Below are 12,981 nucleotides of genomic sequence, written 5' to 3'. Positions count from 1 at the left end.
GTAGCCAATTGCGCAATTAAATTAGCTATTCTTTCTCCTTGGCTTTTCTTCATGTCGTTAATAATAATTAAACAAACCAAAAATTTCAAAATATTCCACCAAAGAAATTTCTATGATGAAAAGGGTTTCAAAGCAGTATTGACAGCTGTTTGTCTGCTATGTGTGAACGGGTAGATTAATTTTGTGGATTTATTGCTAATTACTGCATATGTGAACGTACTTTTACTAGGGAATATCGATTATTTCCCATCTTTGATATAAAAAGTTTATGTTGTTTGAAGGTTTGATTACTCTACAATTTTGGATTTAATTTAATGTGTAGGTTTGCTTCCAAATGAAATATCATATATAAAAGCTTTAGAGTGTAAATTAGGTGACAAACGGTTAAGAAAATTATTAAATTAGATCTGTGGTGGGACAGTCGATTATCTTTTTTATATATCTGTTATAGATCTGTTATGACAAGTCTATTAACTGGCGCGGAAACAGAACTCTCTAAGATGGTGTTAACTTCGACGGAACCATACACAAATGAAGTTGAGGATATCGGGGGCGAAAGTACATTAACTGCTGAAGCATTCATTATAGAAAATGCCAAATGCTTTCTTTGCGATCGTAATTTCGTCGAAGGTGAAGGTACCTTTCTGATATTTGAAAGCCGTTTGCGAGATGATGGAGGAATTGATAATCCATTGTCCTTCATATTATCAACGGCACTAGGCAGGGACCTGGATGAAACTAGCGCCCATTCAGCCGTAAGATTGTGAAAATGTATTTTTAAATGTCGTACTTTAAAGTATTATTTGCAGTTACTTTGCGAGGCGTGCAACAAAAATGTCATTGAGTTTGAAAAGCTACTTCAGAAATTTTGTGAAATGCGCATTCGTATAATCACTTCTTACAATCAGACCGTAGAGGGCTATAACATTGAACCAATTCTAATTGATTTTGACGGCGAAATCTCTCACGGAGATAAAACCGAGGTTAAAGATGTGCTTGACAGCATAATTTTTGATGAAGCAAAGAGTAAAAAGGAGAGTTTAAATATAATCACACCCCCTAATGAAAGCCAGAGATGTTGGGAAAACAATGGCACAAAGAAAAATAATTCGGAAGTTCTTGTGAAAGCTGAACAAATTTTGCAAGACCCAGATTTAGTCGAAGAGATAATAGACAATGAAACAATTGTTGGCGAGTGCATCATTTCGCATACTGATTCTGAAGTTAGAGGAGAATACGGCGAAAGCGGTTTTGTAAAATGTAATGACATTGATTCGGACTTACGTGTTAATGCTGAGCAAGGTAATACTTTTATTTAAGTGATAATAGCAGTGCCAGAGGCCAGAAATAATATTTGTGAAATTTGCTTTCCTTCCCGCTCCAATTTTCATGAGAGGGGCCAACCAGCAACACCCCACAGAGTTCCGTGAGTTAGACCAGGGCAGGATTTCTAGAACAAGTATCGCACTTGGGTCCTTACAAAAAATTGTATTTATACCAAAGGCAGGAAATAAGTTACCACTTCATCTTAAATCCTTCGATGTTTCGTGTAGAGTGGGAGTAGAAAGGCTTCAAGAGTCTTCACTACTGGGGAAAGGAGAGTTATCGGACGAGAAGAATCCCCTTGGTTGGCGGGTTTCCCAAGTTTCAGTAGTAAGATCACTCTACCTGATTTCCACTTGTCAGGGATAATGAGAGTGGCCATAGAAATAGTGAAGATCCTTGTGAGGTACTATACTCCCAATGGACCCAGCTTTTTCAACATCAGATTTAGTCCGTTAGGGCCAAAGGCTTTAGATGGTTTCATATGGTTGATGGCCCCCTGAAGCTCATCGCTGGAGAAAGCAAGTGGCGTACTGTTGTACGTCAGTTTGGGCAGCCGTCTGGTGGCACTACGCTTGGATCTGTTAGCCGGGGGATAGACAATGAATTGCCGGCTAAAATAGCTCGCTTCGGATCAGACGAAGCACGACCGTTGAAGGTGATATCTACCTTGTCGTTGTACTTCGTCGGGTTCGTCAGGGACCTTACGGTGGACCAGAGCTTGCTCACACCAGAGGTGAAGTTGCAGAACTTCAAGTGCTCTTCCCATTTAGTCCGCTTGTGTTGGGTCACCAGTTGCCGGATCTCCAAATTGAGATCATTTATGCGAGGATCTCCTGGATCGGTCTGGCGTAGGAGGTGACGCTCGTTTGCCAGAACAGCTGCTTCAGATGGGGAAATTGGGACGTACGACCCCGATCCTTCCAGCAGGTATGAAGCGGTCCATGGCAGCTGTGATCACCTTGCGGAATGCGCGTACATTGGTGGGATTGGGGAGAGCGGCGAAGATGTCCTCAGTAAATTCCGCGAATCTGGTCCAAGAAGCTTTATTAAAGTTGATGTATGACCGGTGATCCGCGGAAACAAACGCGGCAGGCTTCTCGATCGAGAGGATAATGGGCAAGTGGTCTGATGCAAGCGATAACATAGGTCGCCAGGTTATGCTATTTATCATGCTTGCTTGAGCTTGCTCATGAATTTCTTGTAGTATAACCAATTTGTTTTATTTCATGTAAAATCTGAGTGCTCTTGCAACACGATCATGACTAGTGCAACTCGAAAGTATGAATACAGAACTTTCTTAAAATTGTTGTTATTTAAGATGGTGTGAATTGAAACTGGAACAGAGTTACAGATATGGGTAACATTTTTGCTGCGGTTAGATAATTGTATTTAAGTACAATCAGATAATTCAGGTATTTTACGTAGGGTTTGCATTAACTAAATCGTAGCAGCAATATTACCGAAAACAAACAGCAATATTACGGAAAACCCGCTCGAAGCAACGTTTCGTTACTGCTAATAGCTTAGAGTACTGGTAAAAAAAAAATGTCAGTACTCTCTGTAGTTGGAATAGTAGTAGAAAATTTGGAACTTTTCCGGAGCGTACCTTGCGAATTATTCATGTGTTCTCCAGATAGCAATACTATCTACTCTCACTTCTGTTGCGCTACTACTACTCTCATAGATGCTACTTGAGCAGTGTTCGTTTTTTTTTCGTTAGATGCATTTTGTATGCGGTTTTGCGGTGGTAGGTATGTCCGAATACTGCAGGTTGCACGTATGGTTGAATACAACCTAAAATTATATTTTATTCCAAATTTTCTGCTACTATTCCAACTACAAAGAGTACAATAGGCCTCACTGCTCTCCTATGCTGACAACTGTTCGATTATGGCGTCGGGCAAGGACATCGATTGCCTGTGTTTCAAAGTGAACGTTTATCACTCCAGCCTGTCACGCTTTTTCACTGCGAGGAATCTCAAACTTTCCCTCACTAAATCCACGGCGACCTTCTTTACCACCTGGATAAAGAAGGTCAGACTACAGCTTAAGTTGAAAGGCGATGACACACCAATACCAACAGTTAACAACCCCAACATTTTGAGTGTCACCTTCGATAGTTTGCTCTCCTTTTCAACGCATATAACCCCAATTGCCACTACGGTCAAAAACTACAACAAGGTCCTCAACCTAGCCGGTAGCACTTGGGGCACAGAAATGCTGCGCCGGCTGGTCGGCTCTCAGTAGTGATACGGTGTGGACAAATCAGTAAACATTTCAAAATACTGCAATCATCCTACCTCCTGGTTAAGGAGCAATTTACTACCGAAGGTATTGCCTTTTTGTTTCGTCTAATTCTGCATATAATTTGCCACCATTATGCAAATGAAAGATAATTTTGCGCTGAGACTGCGTGAATTAACTTTGTTTTCCATTCATTTCAGAAAAATTTAGCTGTGCAATATAGGAAAGCACGTTAAGCTAGAAGTAGTGTACCAATAATTTTTTTCACATGGAAAATGGATGTTTAATTCCATGAACTAATGTGTTTTAGTATCGCACAAATTATTGTACGTAGTATATACACTAGGGTGGTCCAAAAAAAATTTGTATGCTGCCGCCCCCCAAAATAGTAAAGAATGAAAAATAAAAAGCCCGTATTTTTTTTTTTTTTAATCAGACCATATTTAATGGTGCCGCCGGGGCTTTGAAATATCCCATGTATTTTGCATGGGAAAAAAATACTTTTTCGTAGATTTCATGTAAAAACCTAGAAAATGAATATATTTTAACCGGATAACTCAGTTTCTCTTCATAATTGGTCAGGGAATAACAACCAATTATGAAATAATTAATTTTTTTTGTATTAACTATTTTCATAAAAGTAATATAAAATATTGTTTTTCGATTTTTTCTTAGATTTTCGTTTTATGGGGGCTTTTTGGGGTTCTATAAAAAATAGTTAATACAAAAAAATTAATTATTTCATAATTGGTTGTTATTCCCTGACCCGTTATGAAGAGAAACTGAGGTATCCGGTTAAAATATATTCATTTTCCAGGATTTTACATGAAATCTACGAAAAAGTATTTTTTTCCCATGCAAAATACATGGGATATTTCAAAGCCCCGGCGGCACCATTAAATATGGTCTGATTAAAAAAAAAAAAAATACGGGTCTTTTTATTTTTCATTCTTTACCATTATGGGGGGCGGCAGCATAAAAATTTTAATATAAATTTTTTCCCATGCATTTTTGGACCACCCTAATATACACGTATTATTATAAAACAATTATATAATAGAATTTTCATTTAAGTTAAAGTAATTCTAGATGTCTCAGCTCACTTTATCTTCTTTATTTTCAATGTTTCTTTTCGTAAGTCTACATGTACTCGTACATGTTATTTGGTAGTCATGACATTTAGTGCTTCTCTTAACTTTTTTATATTTTTAATTAAAATAAAGATGTAAATAATAATAATAATTTAGTAGCATTATTGTTCTTGTTGTGTTGTAGATGTAACGATATGTCAGATGCGAGACGAATTCAATGGCAGTTCTTCCATTTCAGGTGTCAAAAGCGAAGAATCTTTAATGTACGATCCAGATTGTAGTAACAACAGCGGTAGGTGTAAACACTTTTATTATGAGTTTTTGTAGTATATATACAACAGCTTGCTCATGTTCTATGGAAGCTGATTATACAAGGGTTGCTATTTATATTTCTGGTCTTGGGAACTTCTAGTGTTATTAGGCGTCATCTGACGTTTTCATTTGAAAGCTCGACATATTTTACCATACTTATATAGGTACAACGTTTTGATGTGTTTACTGTATACAGTGGCTTCAAAAATTCATCTCGTTAAAAAAATGGAATTAATCGAAATAATTGAGCAATATCGTATTGTCACATACCGTGAGATTGAGGTATGTAGTATGAAGACCGCTAATAAAATTTTGCATGATCACAGTATGGTAAAAAAAGGTGTGCTCACATTGGATTCCACATATTTGAAAAAAAGCGACTGGGCAAACTTGTTTATAAATTGGTTCAAACGAATGCAATGATCATCATGGAGAATATTCTGAAAAACAATAAAACCGTTTTCATTCAGCAATGTTCATTTTTCCATTGCTGAGACAGAAATATAAATAACAACCCTAGTATTTAATTTAAAAGTAATACAATAAAAACATCATGTGAAATAATCTGTTTGTGAAATTCAAATGAACCGCCATAATAGTTGACAACTCCCTAAGCCGACAAAACTTCTAGCTGTACGAATTTATGAATGATAAATAATTTTTTTCAAATGTATCCCACGTTGGTGAAACTTTAGATGTTTCTGGTTTCTTTAAACAAACTATCTGCGGCCGCCGTAGCCGAATGGGTTGGTGCGGGACTACCATTCGGGATTCAGAGAGAACGTAGGTTCGAATCTCGGTGGAAGATCAAAATAAAGAAACAGTTTTTTTTTAATAGCGTTCCCCCTCGGCAGGCAATGGAAAACCTCCGAGTGTATTTCTGCCATGAAAAAGCTTCTAATAAAAAATATCTTCCGTTCGAAGTCGGCTTGAAACTGTGGAACAACATCAAGACGCACACCAAAACTAGGAGGAGGAGCTCGGCCAAACACCTAAAATGGGTGTATGCGCCAATTATATATATATATACAGTGTGGTGCACAAATGAGTACATGTTTGTACTCCGTACACTTCCAAGTGCATAACAGTAACAACAATAAAGCAATTCGCAAAATTTTTTTTTTCAATTTAATTTTTTATTCAATTCTTAGTAAAATAAATAATAACACAAAACAAAAAGGAACAAATTCTAGGAAATAAGCGAATAAAACAAAAACAACTTCTATGTACTCAATTTTGCACCTTTCACCAATTGTACGGATGGAGTATGTTTTTAGTATTTTGTCCATAAACCTTTATTACGTATGTCATTTTTCATACGGTTTAGCATACTTCCTACTAAATTTTGTGTAATTTCAGCCGGAATAGTTTGCCATTCGTGCTGTACACGCCGCCACAATTCGTCTGTATTGGCTGGGGCTCTTTGATATTGTTCTCAATCGGATTGAGGTCAGGAGCAGGCTACGGCATTACCTCGAAATTTTGCCCAGCCAGCAATTTTTTCACAATTTTGAACGTATGTTTGGGGTCGCCATTCTGTTTAAATATTACTTCTTCTTCAGGATAAGCGGCTATGTCAACAAAATGGGGAAGATGAGTCTTTAGAATATGTAAATATTCCTCCTTCCTCATTATTCTGTAAATTTTTTGCACTGGCCCAACTTGCCACCACGTGAAACAGCCCCATACCATGACGTTTCCGCGACCGTGTTTGACCGTTTCTTTAATATGGTTTCTCCGGGACGGCGCCAGCAATACTGCTTACCATCGGACTGAAACCGATTAAATTTTGATTCATCTGACCAGATTACCCGCTTCCAGTCATCTTCAGTCCAATTTTGGTGTTCCCTGGCGAACTCCAACCGCGCCTTAACATTTCGTTCCGACAGTGCAGGTTTTGGTTTTTTTACCGCTGAGATATAGCCGATGTTATGAAGGGCTCTTGCTGCAGTCCATCGGCTAACGGGTTTGTTTATAGCTACAGCCGCGTCCTTTGGGGTTAAACATTTGTCCTTTTTCAATTGTGACATCATGACACGTGCATCCGAATCCGTTAAAAGTTTTCGGCGACCTCTAACTTGTGCTTTAGTGACCACTCCTCTCCTTTTCTGGACTCTTATAACCACTGATTGGCTTATGTTCAGCTGCTTGGCTATTATTCGCGTCGCGGAACCAGCATTTGTCATGGATATAACAGTTACAGAAACAGTGTCTCAATTTCTCGCGATAATTTCTTCATGACTTAAATTACGTATTAAATTGTTTCACTAACTTCCTCTATTTTATTAAATTTAAATATGCCGCGTTCACAGTTTGCTTTAAACTAGAGAAAAAAACCAACGGTAAATAAATTTTTTCGCTGATATTATTGAGAGAAAACTGAGATCTTGCAGTTCCCGCAAGGATACCAGTACATAAGGACGCTTTAATTGAATTTCGCGGAGTGTGTATAAGAATACATTATCTGCACTAAACACAACCAATAATCTAGCTAAACTATAAATATAAACAACAACAGCAACATAAATATAAATACTTTCTGCTAACAATCATACTCTTAAAAGAAACTTATCAAGACCAATCCAATATCTCCCTACTGTGCATATAACTCCGAATTTTCAAAAAAAAAAAAAGAACTATTAAATTTCGGTCATTAAATAATAATTGCCGGTGGTTTACGTGTAGCGGGTCGCCAGTCATACTTTGTGTTAATTTCTACCCAAGTTTGCTTGTACACCTATAAGCATAATTTAGACCTTTAAAAATATTATAAACCAAGTTTTGTGTTCAATACTTTTAATCTTTTTATTTAAGATTAATTTTACTGAACGTGCAGATGGTTAAGAGTTAATAAGACAAGTGGGACTTCAGAAATAGTTAGCACATTTATTATCAGTGACTTTAACTGTTACGCTTTTTTCAAAAGAATCAATAAATAATTGTTATTTTTGCACCGATTTATTTTCAGTCAAAAATAAGTTAAAAGTTGGCATTTGTTTTTTCAGTCAAATATACAAGTTAACCCCGGGTGCCGTATCCGAATGGGTTGGTGCGTGACTACCGGGAGTGCATAGGTTCGAAAGTCCGTCCATGAAAATCAAATAATAAAAAATGATTTTCCTAATAGCGGTCCCTCTCGGCAGGCAATGGCAAACCTCCGAGTGTATTTCTACTGTGAAATAGTCGGCTTAAAACTGTAGGTCCCTCCATTTGTGGAGCAACATCCAGTTGCACACCACAAATAGAAGGAGAAGAAGCTCGGCCAAACACCTAACAGAAGTTTATTCAAGTCAAAAACCTGACTTATTTTTTTGGTCAAAAATCAAGTGCCAGCGATACAAGTCAGTGTATAATGCGCGTTTTCAGCACTTAAGATTGTTCTCAGTGATTTGCAATGCAATTTGTCCGAGCAGAACTTGGTATCTATATTAATTGTTAAATTAAAGAAATTAAATGCTTGTCTAAGAAATGAAAAAGTGCAATTAAAAAGGAAGTACATTTTTACTTTGATTACTTTAACCGAAAACAGGCATATTGTTATGGGAAGGTAAGCTGCTATTTTGGATCGAAAATATAAAAGTCAAATTTTAACTCTTATATTTGACCGATAAAATAAAAGCAAGTTTTTAACTTTCATTTTTGACATGAAAAATTGTACTGTTATTTTTGGTTTGAAAAGGCTTACTGCTGACTTTTGTCCAAATGTTGTTTATGTTTGAATTTTCAACTTTTAGAAATAAAAGCGGTGCATTAGTATCAAAACTATCGCCATTGATTTTTTTATTCTAAATAAATCTAATATAATGTATTTATTTGATTTCATTTTTGCTTCATATGTCATACCCGGGAATAATAAAAATAGAATGGCTTTAGCGAAAAAGTGCATGTACTTTGGTTTGGTTGCGTTTGCGCTTGTGAATATAATATACAATGAATATAAATATTTCGAGAATTTTCCTTAGAATTTATCCCTAGCGTAAACTTAAGTTAAGTCATCTTAAATTGGTATTTCTAGAAGTAAACATATTTCTATAGAGTTTTAATTTTTGAATTCAAATTATTCTTTCATATATTTACAGAAATATTAACAATCTAACTTTTTCTTTTTTTTTATTAATGCGCGTCTAGCATCCATATTACATTATACGATGAATGAAGAAAATTCAGATGATGAGCATGATATAGACGAGAACGCACGGTTTGGAAAAATAAAGACGATTTTCGAGCAGCAGGACAATATATACTTTTGTCTGTTGTGCAAAGAACGAAAAGCAATGGTTGCGGATCCATTTACGGAGCATATGATTAAGAATCATGGCATACACTTTTATACTTGTGAATTTTGTTTCGCTGGTTTTCTTTCTAATGAGAGTTTAAAGGAGCATGTTGACAAAGTGCATTCCCATCTATATATTGCAATGCAAGAAAATTCTGAAGAATATCAGTGCAATATATGTCAACAAGTTTTCGTCAGTCAAAGATTGCTGCGTTTGCACAAACGCACTCACAACATCGCTACCTTTCAATACGAATGCTCCGAGTGTCAGAAGAAATACAGTTGCCGGAACTTGTTGATTGATCATATGAATACGCACACTGGGGAACGACCATATAAGTGCACGAAATGCCCCAAGAAGTTCGCGTCAAATTATACATTGCAGGCGCATATAAAAATTCATAGTGAACGGCTGCGTCCATATAAGTGTGATAAATGTAACAAAGCATTCCTTAACCAGCAAACTCTTACGCACCATAAGAAGCTACACCTGGGAGAGAAATCATTCATTTGTGATATATGTTCAAAGGCCTTCGGCACACAGCACAACCTGGATGTGCACAAGATTGTACATTCTGGGCAACGACCGTTCATATGCCGAACTTGCGGCAAATCTTTTTCACGCCGCGCGGAAATCAAAGATCATGAACGTATACATACTGGGGAAAAACCTTATAAATGTGATATGTGCGATGCCGCTTTCGCCCAACGCTCAAATCTAATGACACATCGAAAGTCTACACATTTAAATGAAAAATTACACAAATGCGATCAATGTGGTCGTTCTTTTAAAAGACGTCGCTTGTTACAGTATCATATTAACGCCGTGCACACGGGTGTACGCCCTCATGAATGCGAAATATGTGGTTCGTCGTTTGTTTATCCAGAACATAAAAAGAAACATATGCTTATACATGGAAACTCTAAGCCATATACCTGCGAAGTATGCGGCAAAGAGTTCAACAGTTGTGCAAATCGAAACGCTCATCGTTTTGTTCATAGCTCCAAAAAACCATACGAATGTCTCAAATGCGGTGCCGGGTTTATGAGAAAGCCACTGCTTTTGGCACATATGAAACATGCAGGTCACACGAATGACACTATAATAATAAACCAGCCGCATATTAACGACAAAGGCACACTGACATTAGGAAGTGAGATGATTATGGTTGACTCGCATGATACAGCAAATGAACAGAATGAAGTTCCTGTCCATTTTTTACAAGAATCAAATACAAGTGTTTGTAATGAAACACTGCAAAGTATTCCGCAGAGTACAGCTGATATTATATGTGATGTTGCAGAAACGGATAGCGTGCAGTATCTGGAGTTTGATGATTTAGACAAAGATGGTCACCAAATAATAACTTGGGTAGATATTAGGCGAGATAAAGAAGAGATTTAGTGGTGGTTGAAATTTGTATACGAAGGTCACTATTTATGTTGAGAGCGGAGGCAACGCTAAGTATTATTTGTTGTATGCTGCTATTTCCATTGAAAAGTTTTGTAGTTTGACTATAACATTACTCAGTAGATCGTTTTCTCATCTCACCAGGATTTGTGTGGTTTACTCTTCTTTTTCTTTACTGGCGCAGTAACTGAGTTCAACAAAGCGCGCCAAGCTCTTCTACTCTTGACCCTTCCAATGCAGTGGAGGTGTTCCTCTTTTTCTGCTACCACCTTCGGGCAGCGTATCGAATCAGAACCGGTGTGTTTCCGTATGACATGATTTAGCCAGCGGTCGCTGCACTATGTCCATGTTTGTGTACATCTCATATAGCTCATCGTTCTTTCGTGTTTAATATTTGCCCTCACCAACGCGCAAAAGTAAGTAAATTTGCCACAGAATCTCTCCCTCGAGCACTTCAAGGGCCTTCACACCACTTCAAGGGTCTTCACTTTTGTTCGTCGAGAGATGATTGCCTTCTTAATCAAAAGTAGCACTTGCTGACAACAGAGATTCCTTTTTTGGATTTCAAGGCTAATGTTATTATCGTTGTTAATACTGGTTCCCGAATAGACGAAGTCCTTCACTTTTTCAAATCAATAACTGCCAAAAGTAACGGGGTTCCTAAATCGCGAATGCACTGCATTTTTGTGTGATAATAGGAGATACTTCGTTTTGTCCTCATTCACCTTTAGACACAATAGCGTTGCTGTTAATGGCGATGATGTCGATATCATTACGTCGATGCGTCTGATATCAATCAGTAATTGTTCGCTCTTGTAGAAGGCTGTATCAGCTCGTACTATCTTCTCTGAATTTTAGGACAGTGCGACGATAGAAATCCTCTTTGCCCACCTTGGCATTAAAACCGCCAAGTACGTGGCTGGGCATGTATGTAAGTATGTGCTCAAGATGCTCGTAGAAGAGATCCTTGAGATCGTCCTCTTCCGTCGGGGCGTTGGCGCAAATCAGCGATATGTTGACAAATTTCTCTTTGTTACGGATTGTGGCATAACGTTCGTCCAAACGGAATTTCTCTCCCACCGCAAATTCGACACCGAATTTTCGTTCCTTTACACGACAACTGTAATAGACGTTACAAAGTCCTGTGATTTTCTTTCTTTGTTCCGTCCATCCACTTTCTTGCATAATGATGATTTTAGCCTTAGCATTGTCGAGGACATCAACTAGCCTGGCAGAAGGTCCTTGCCATTTAACAGTTCGTACATTCCTGGTGCACGCCCTGAAATCATATTATTTATCTCATTTTTCGTGGACATCAGAAAATTCTTAACGGAGGCATTGCTATTCTTCTCATTGGGATTTTTTTTTTTTGCGAGACGGGTTAAAAACTCGGCACGCACGGTCCGTTGTGCCTTTTCACATCAGTTTGCCTCCAACCCGGTGTTCGGAAGCTACCCTGAATATAGTTGGGAGAAACCCAGAGGTTGTGAGCTGCTTCAATCGTATGCAGGAGAATTGGTGTGGTGAATCGGTGAATGGTGTTCAGAAACTTTCCCCACTGCGTAGACTTCTACGCCCGGAACCACCTTCTATGTTATGTTGTTTACAGTTACTTTAAATTTGGGTACGTGGGTAACCCAAAGGTGGATTATTAAGGCAAAAATACATTGACAAACATGTTTTCACTTTTCATGGTTACGGCAGTCCTTTGTCACTATGATTTTAATCTCGGGTATCCTTCGATCAGGCCCGAATTTCTTGACGGTTATAAGATCGTCACAGGCAACGGAGGCTCCTGTTTTTTATTATAAAGACTCACAATATGAATAGTTACTGCGTATCTATAGCATTATTTAGTAGCACTGTATAGATTCGTGCTTATCTGTACAAATTTTCCCAGTACGTGTAAAAGGGGCACATATTTTAGTGAAATCTTGACTTCTATTCAAATAAAATAAAAATAAATAGATTTAGTTTTTGCAAATAATTACTGTTAGATGTAATTCGAAATCAATAAAGAAATAATGCCAAAGCATTAAACGACTGTATATTGTTCAAAGGGCTTATGAAATTGTGTCACACAGCTTTTTCATGTTTTGCAATACAATTTTAGAAGCTACCTTCGACAGCTTATTTTGTTTTCTGTCTTACACAACCGCAAACATGACCAATTCAAAAAATTTGGTCAGCTGGGAATAGAAATACGAATTGCGCCAAGGCCTTATGATAGGTAATAACCAAATCATCACTTGGCCACCTAAACTAATTCATAATTCATACTTGCAATGGGGAACCGAGGAAGTTGGTAAGTCGCTACTTCT

General features: G+C 37.6%; 1 protein-coding gene across 3 annotated transcripts; it reads left to right on the top strand.

The window, feature by feature from the left end:
- Positions 1 to 260: 260 nt before the first annotated feature.
- Positions 261 to 12,700, top strand: LOC129244534 (zinc finger and SCAN domain-containing protein 2-like). Of its 3 annotated transcripts, none has more exons than XM_054882212.1 (5): positions 261 to 318; positions 452 to 755; positions 810 to 1,302; positions 4,846 to 4,953; positions 9,102 to 12,700. In XM_054882212.1, exons 2-5 carry the CDS (start codon positions 459 to 461, stop codon positions 10,652 to 10,654), a joined length of 2,451 nt encoding a protein of 816 aa, XP_054738187.1. In that variant the 5' UTR covers positions 261 to 318; positions 452 to 458; the 3' UTR covers positions 10,655 to 12,700. The 3 variants fall into 3 exon arrangements, with proteins under 3 accessions (XP_054738187.1, XP_054738188.1, XP_054738186.1); XM_054882213.1 differs by having other exon boundaries at positions 280 to 383; positions 4,900 to 4,953; XM_054882211.1 differs by having other exon boundaries at positions 280 to 383.
- Positions 12,701 to 12,981: the final 281 nt, after the last annotated feature.

The sequence above is a fragment of the Anastrepha obliqua genome, chromosome 4 (genome assembly GCF_027943255.1).
Source record: "Anastrepha obliqua isolate idAnaObli1 chromosome 4, idAnaObli1_1.0, whole genome shotgun sequence".
Classification (NCBI taxonomy): Eukaryota; Metazoa; Arthropoda; class Insecta; order Diptera; family Tephritidae; genus Anastrepha; species Anastrepha obliqua.
Note: the sequence above shows the minus strand (reverse complement) of the source record. Positions and strands in the feature narration are given on the sequence as shown.

Bases quoted from the DNA above. Each gene is read 5' to 3' on its own strand.
- LOC129244534 (XM_054882212.1), top strand. From the start codon at position 459: ATGACAAGTCTATTAACTGGCGCGGAAACAGAACTCTCTAAGATGGTG. The intron at 1,303-4,845 runs GTAATACTTTTA...GTTGTGTTGTAG, and splicing joins ACGTGTTAATGCTGAGCAAG to ATGTAACGATATGTCAGATG. The intron at 4,954-9,101 runs GTAGGTGTAAAC...ATGCGCGTCTAG, and splicing joins AGATTGTAGTAACAACAGCG to CATCCATATTACATTATACG.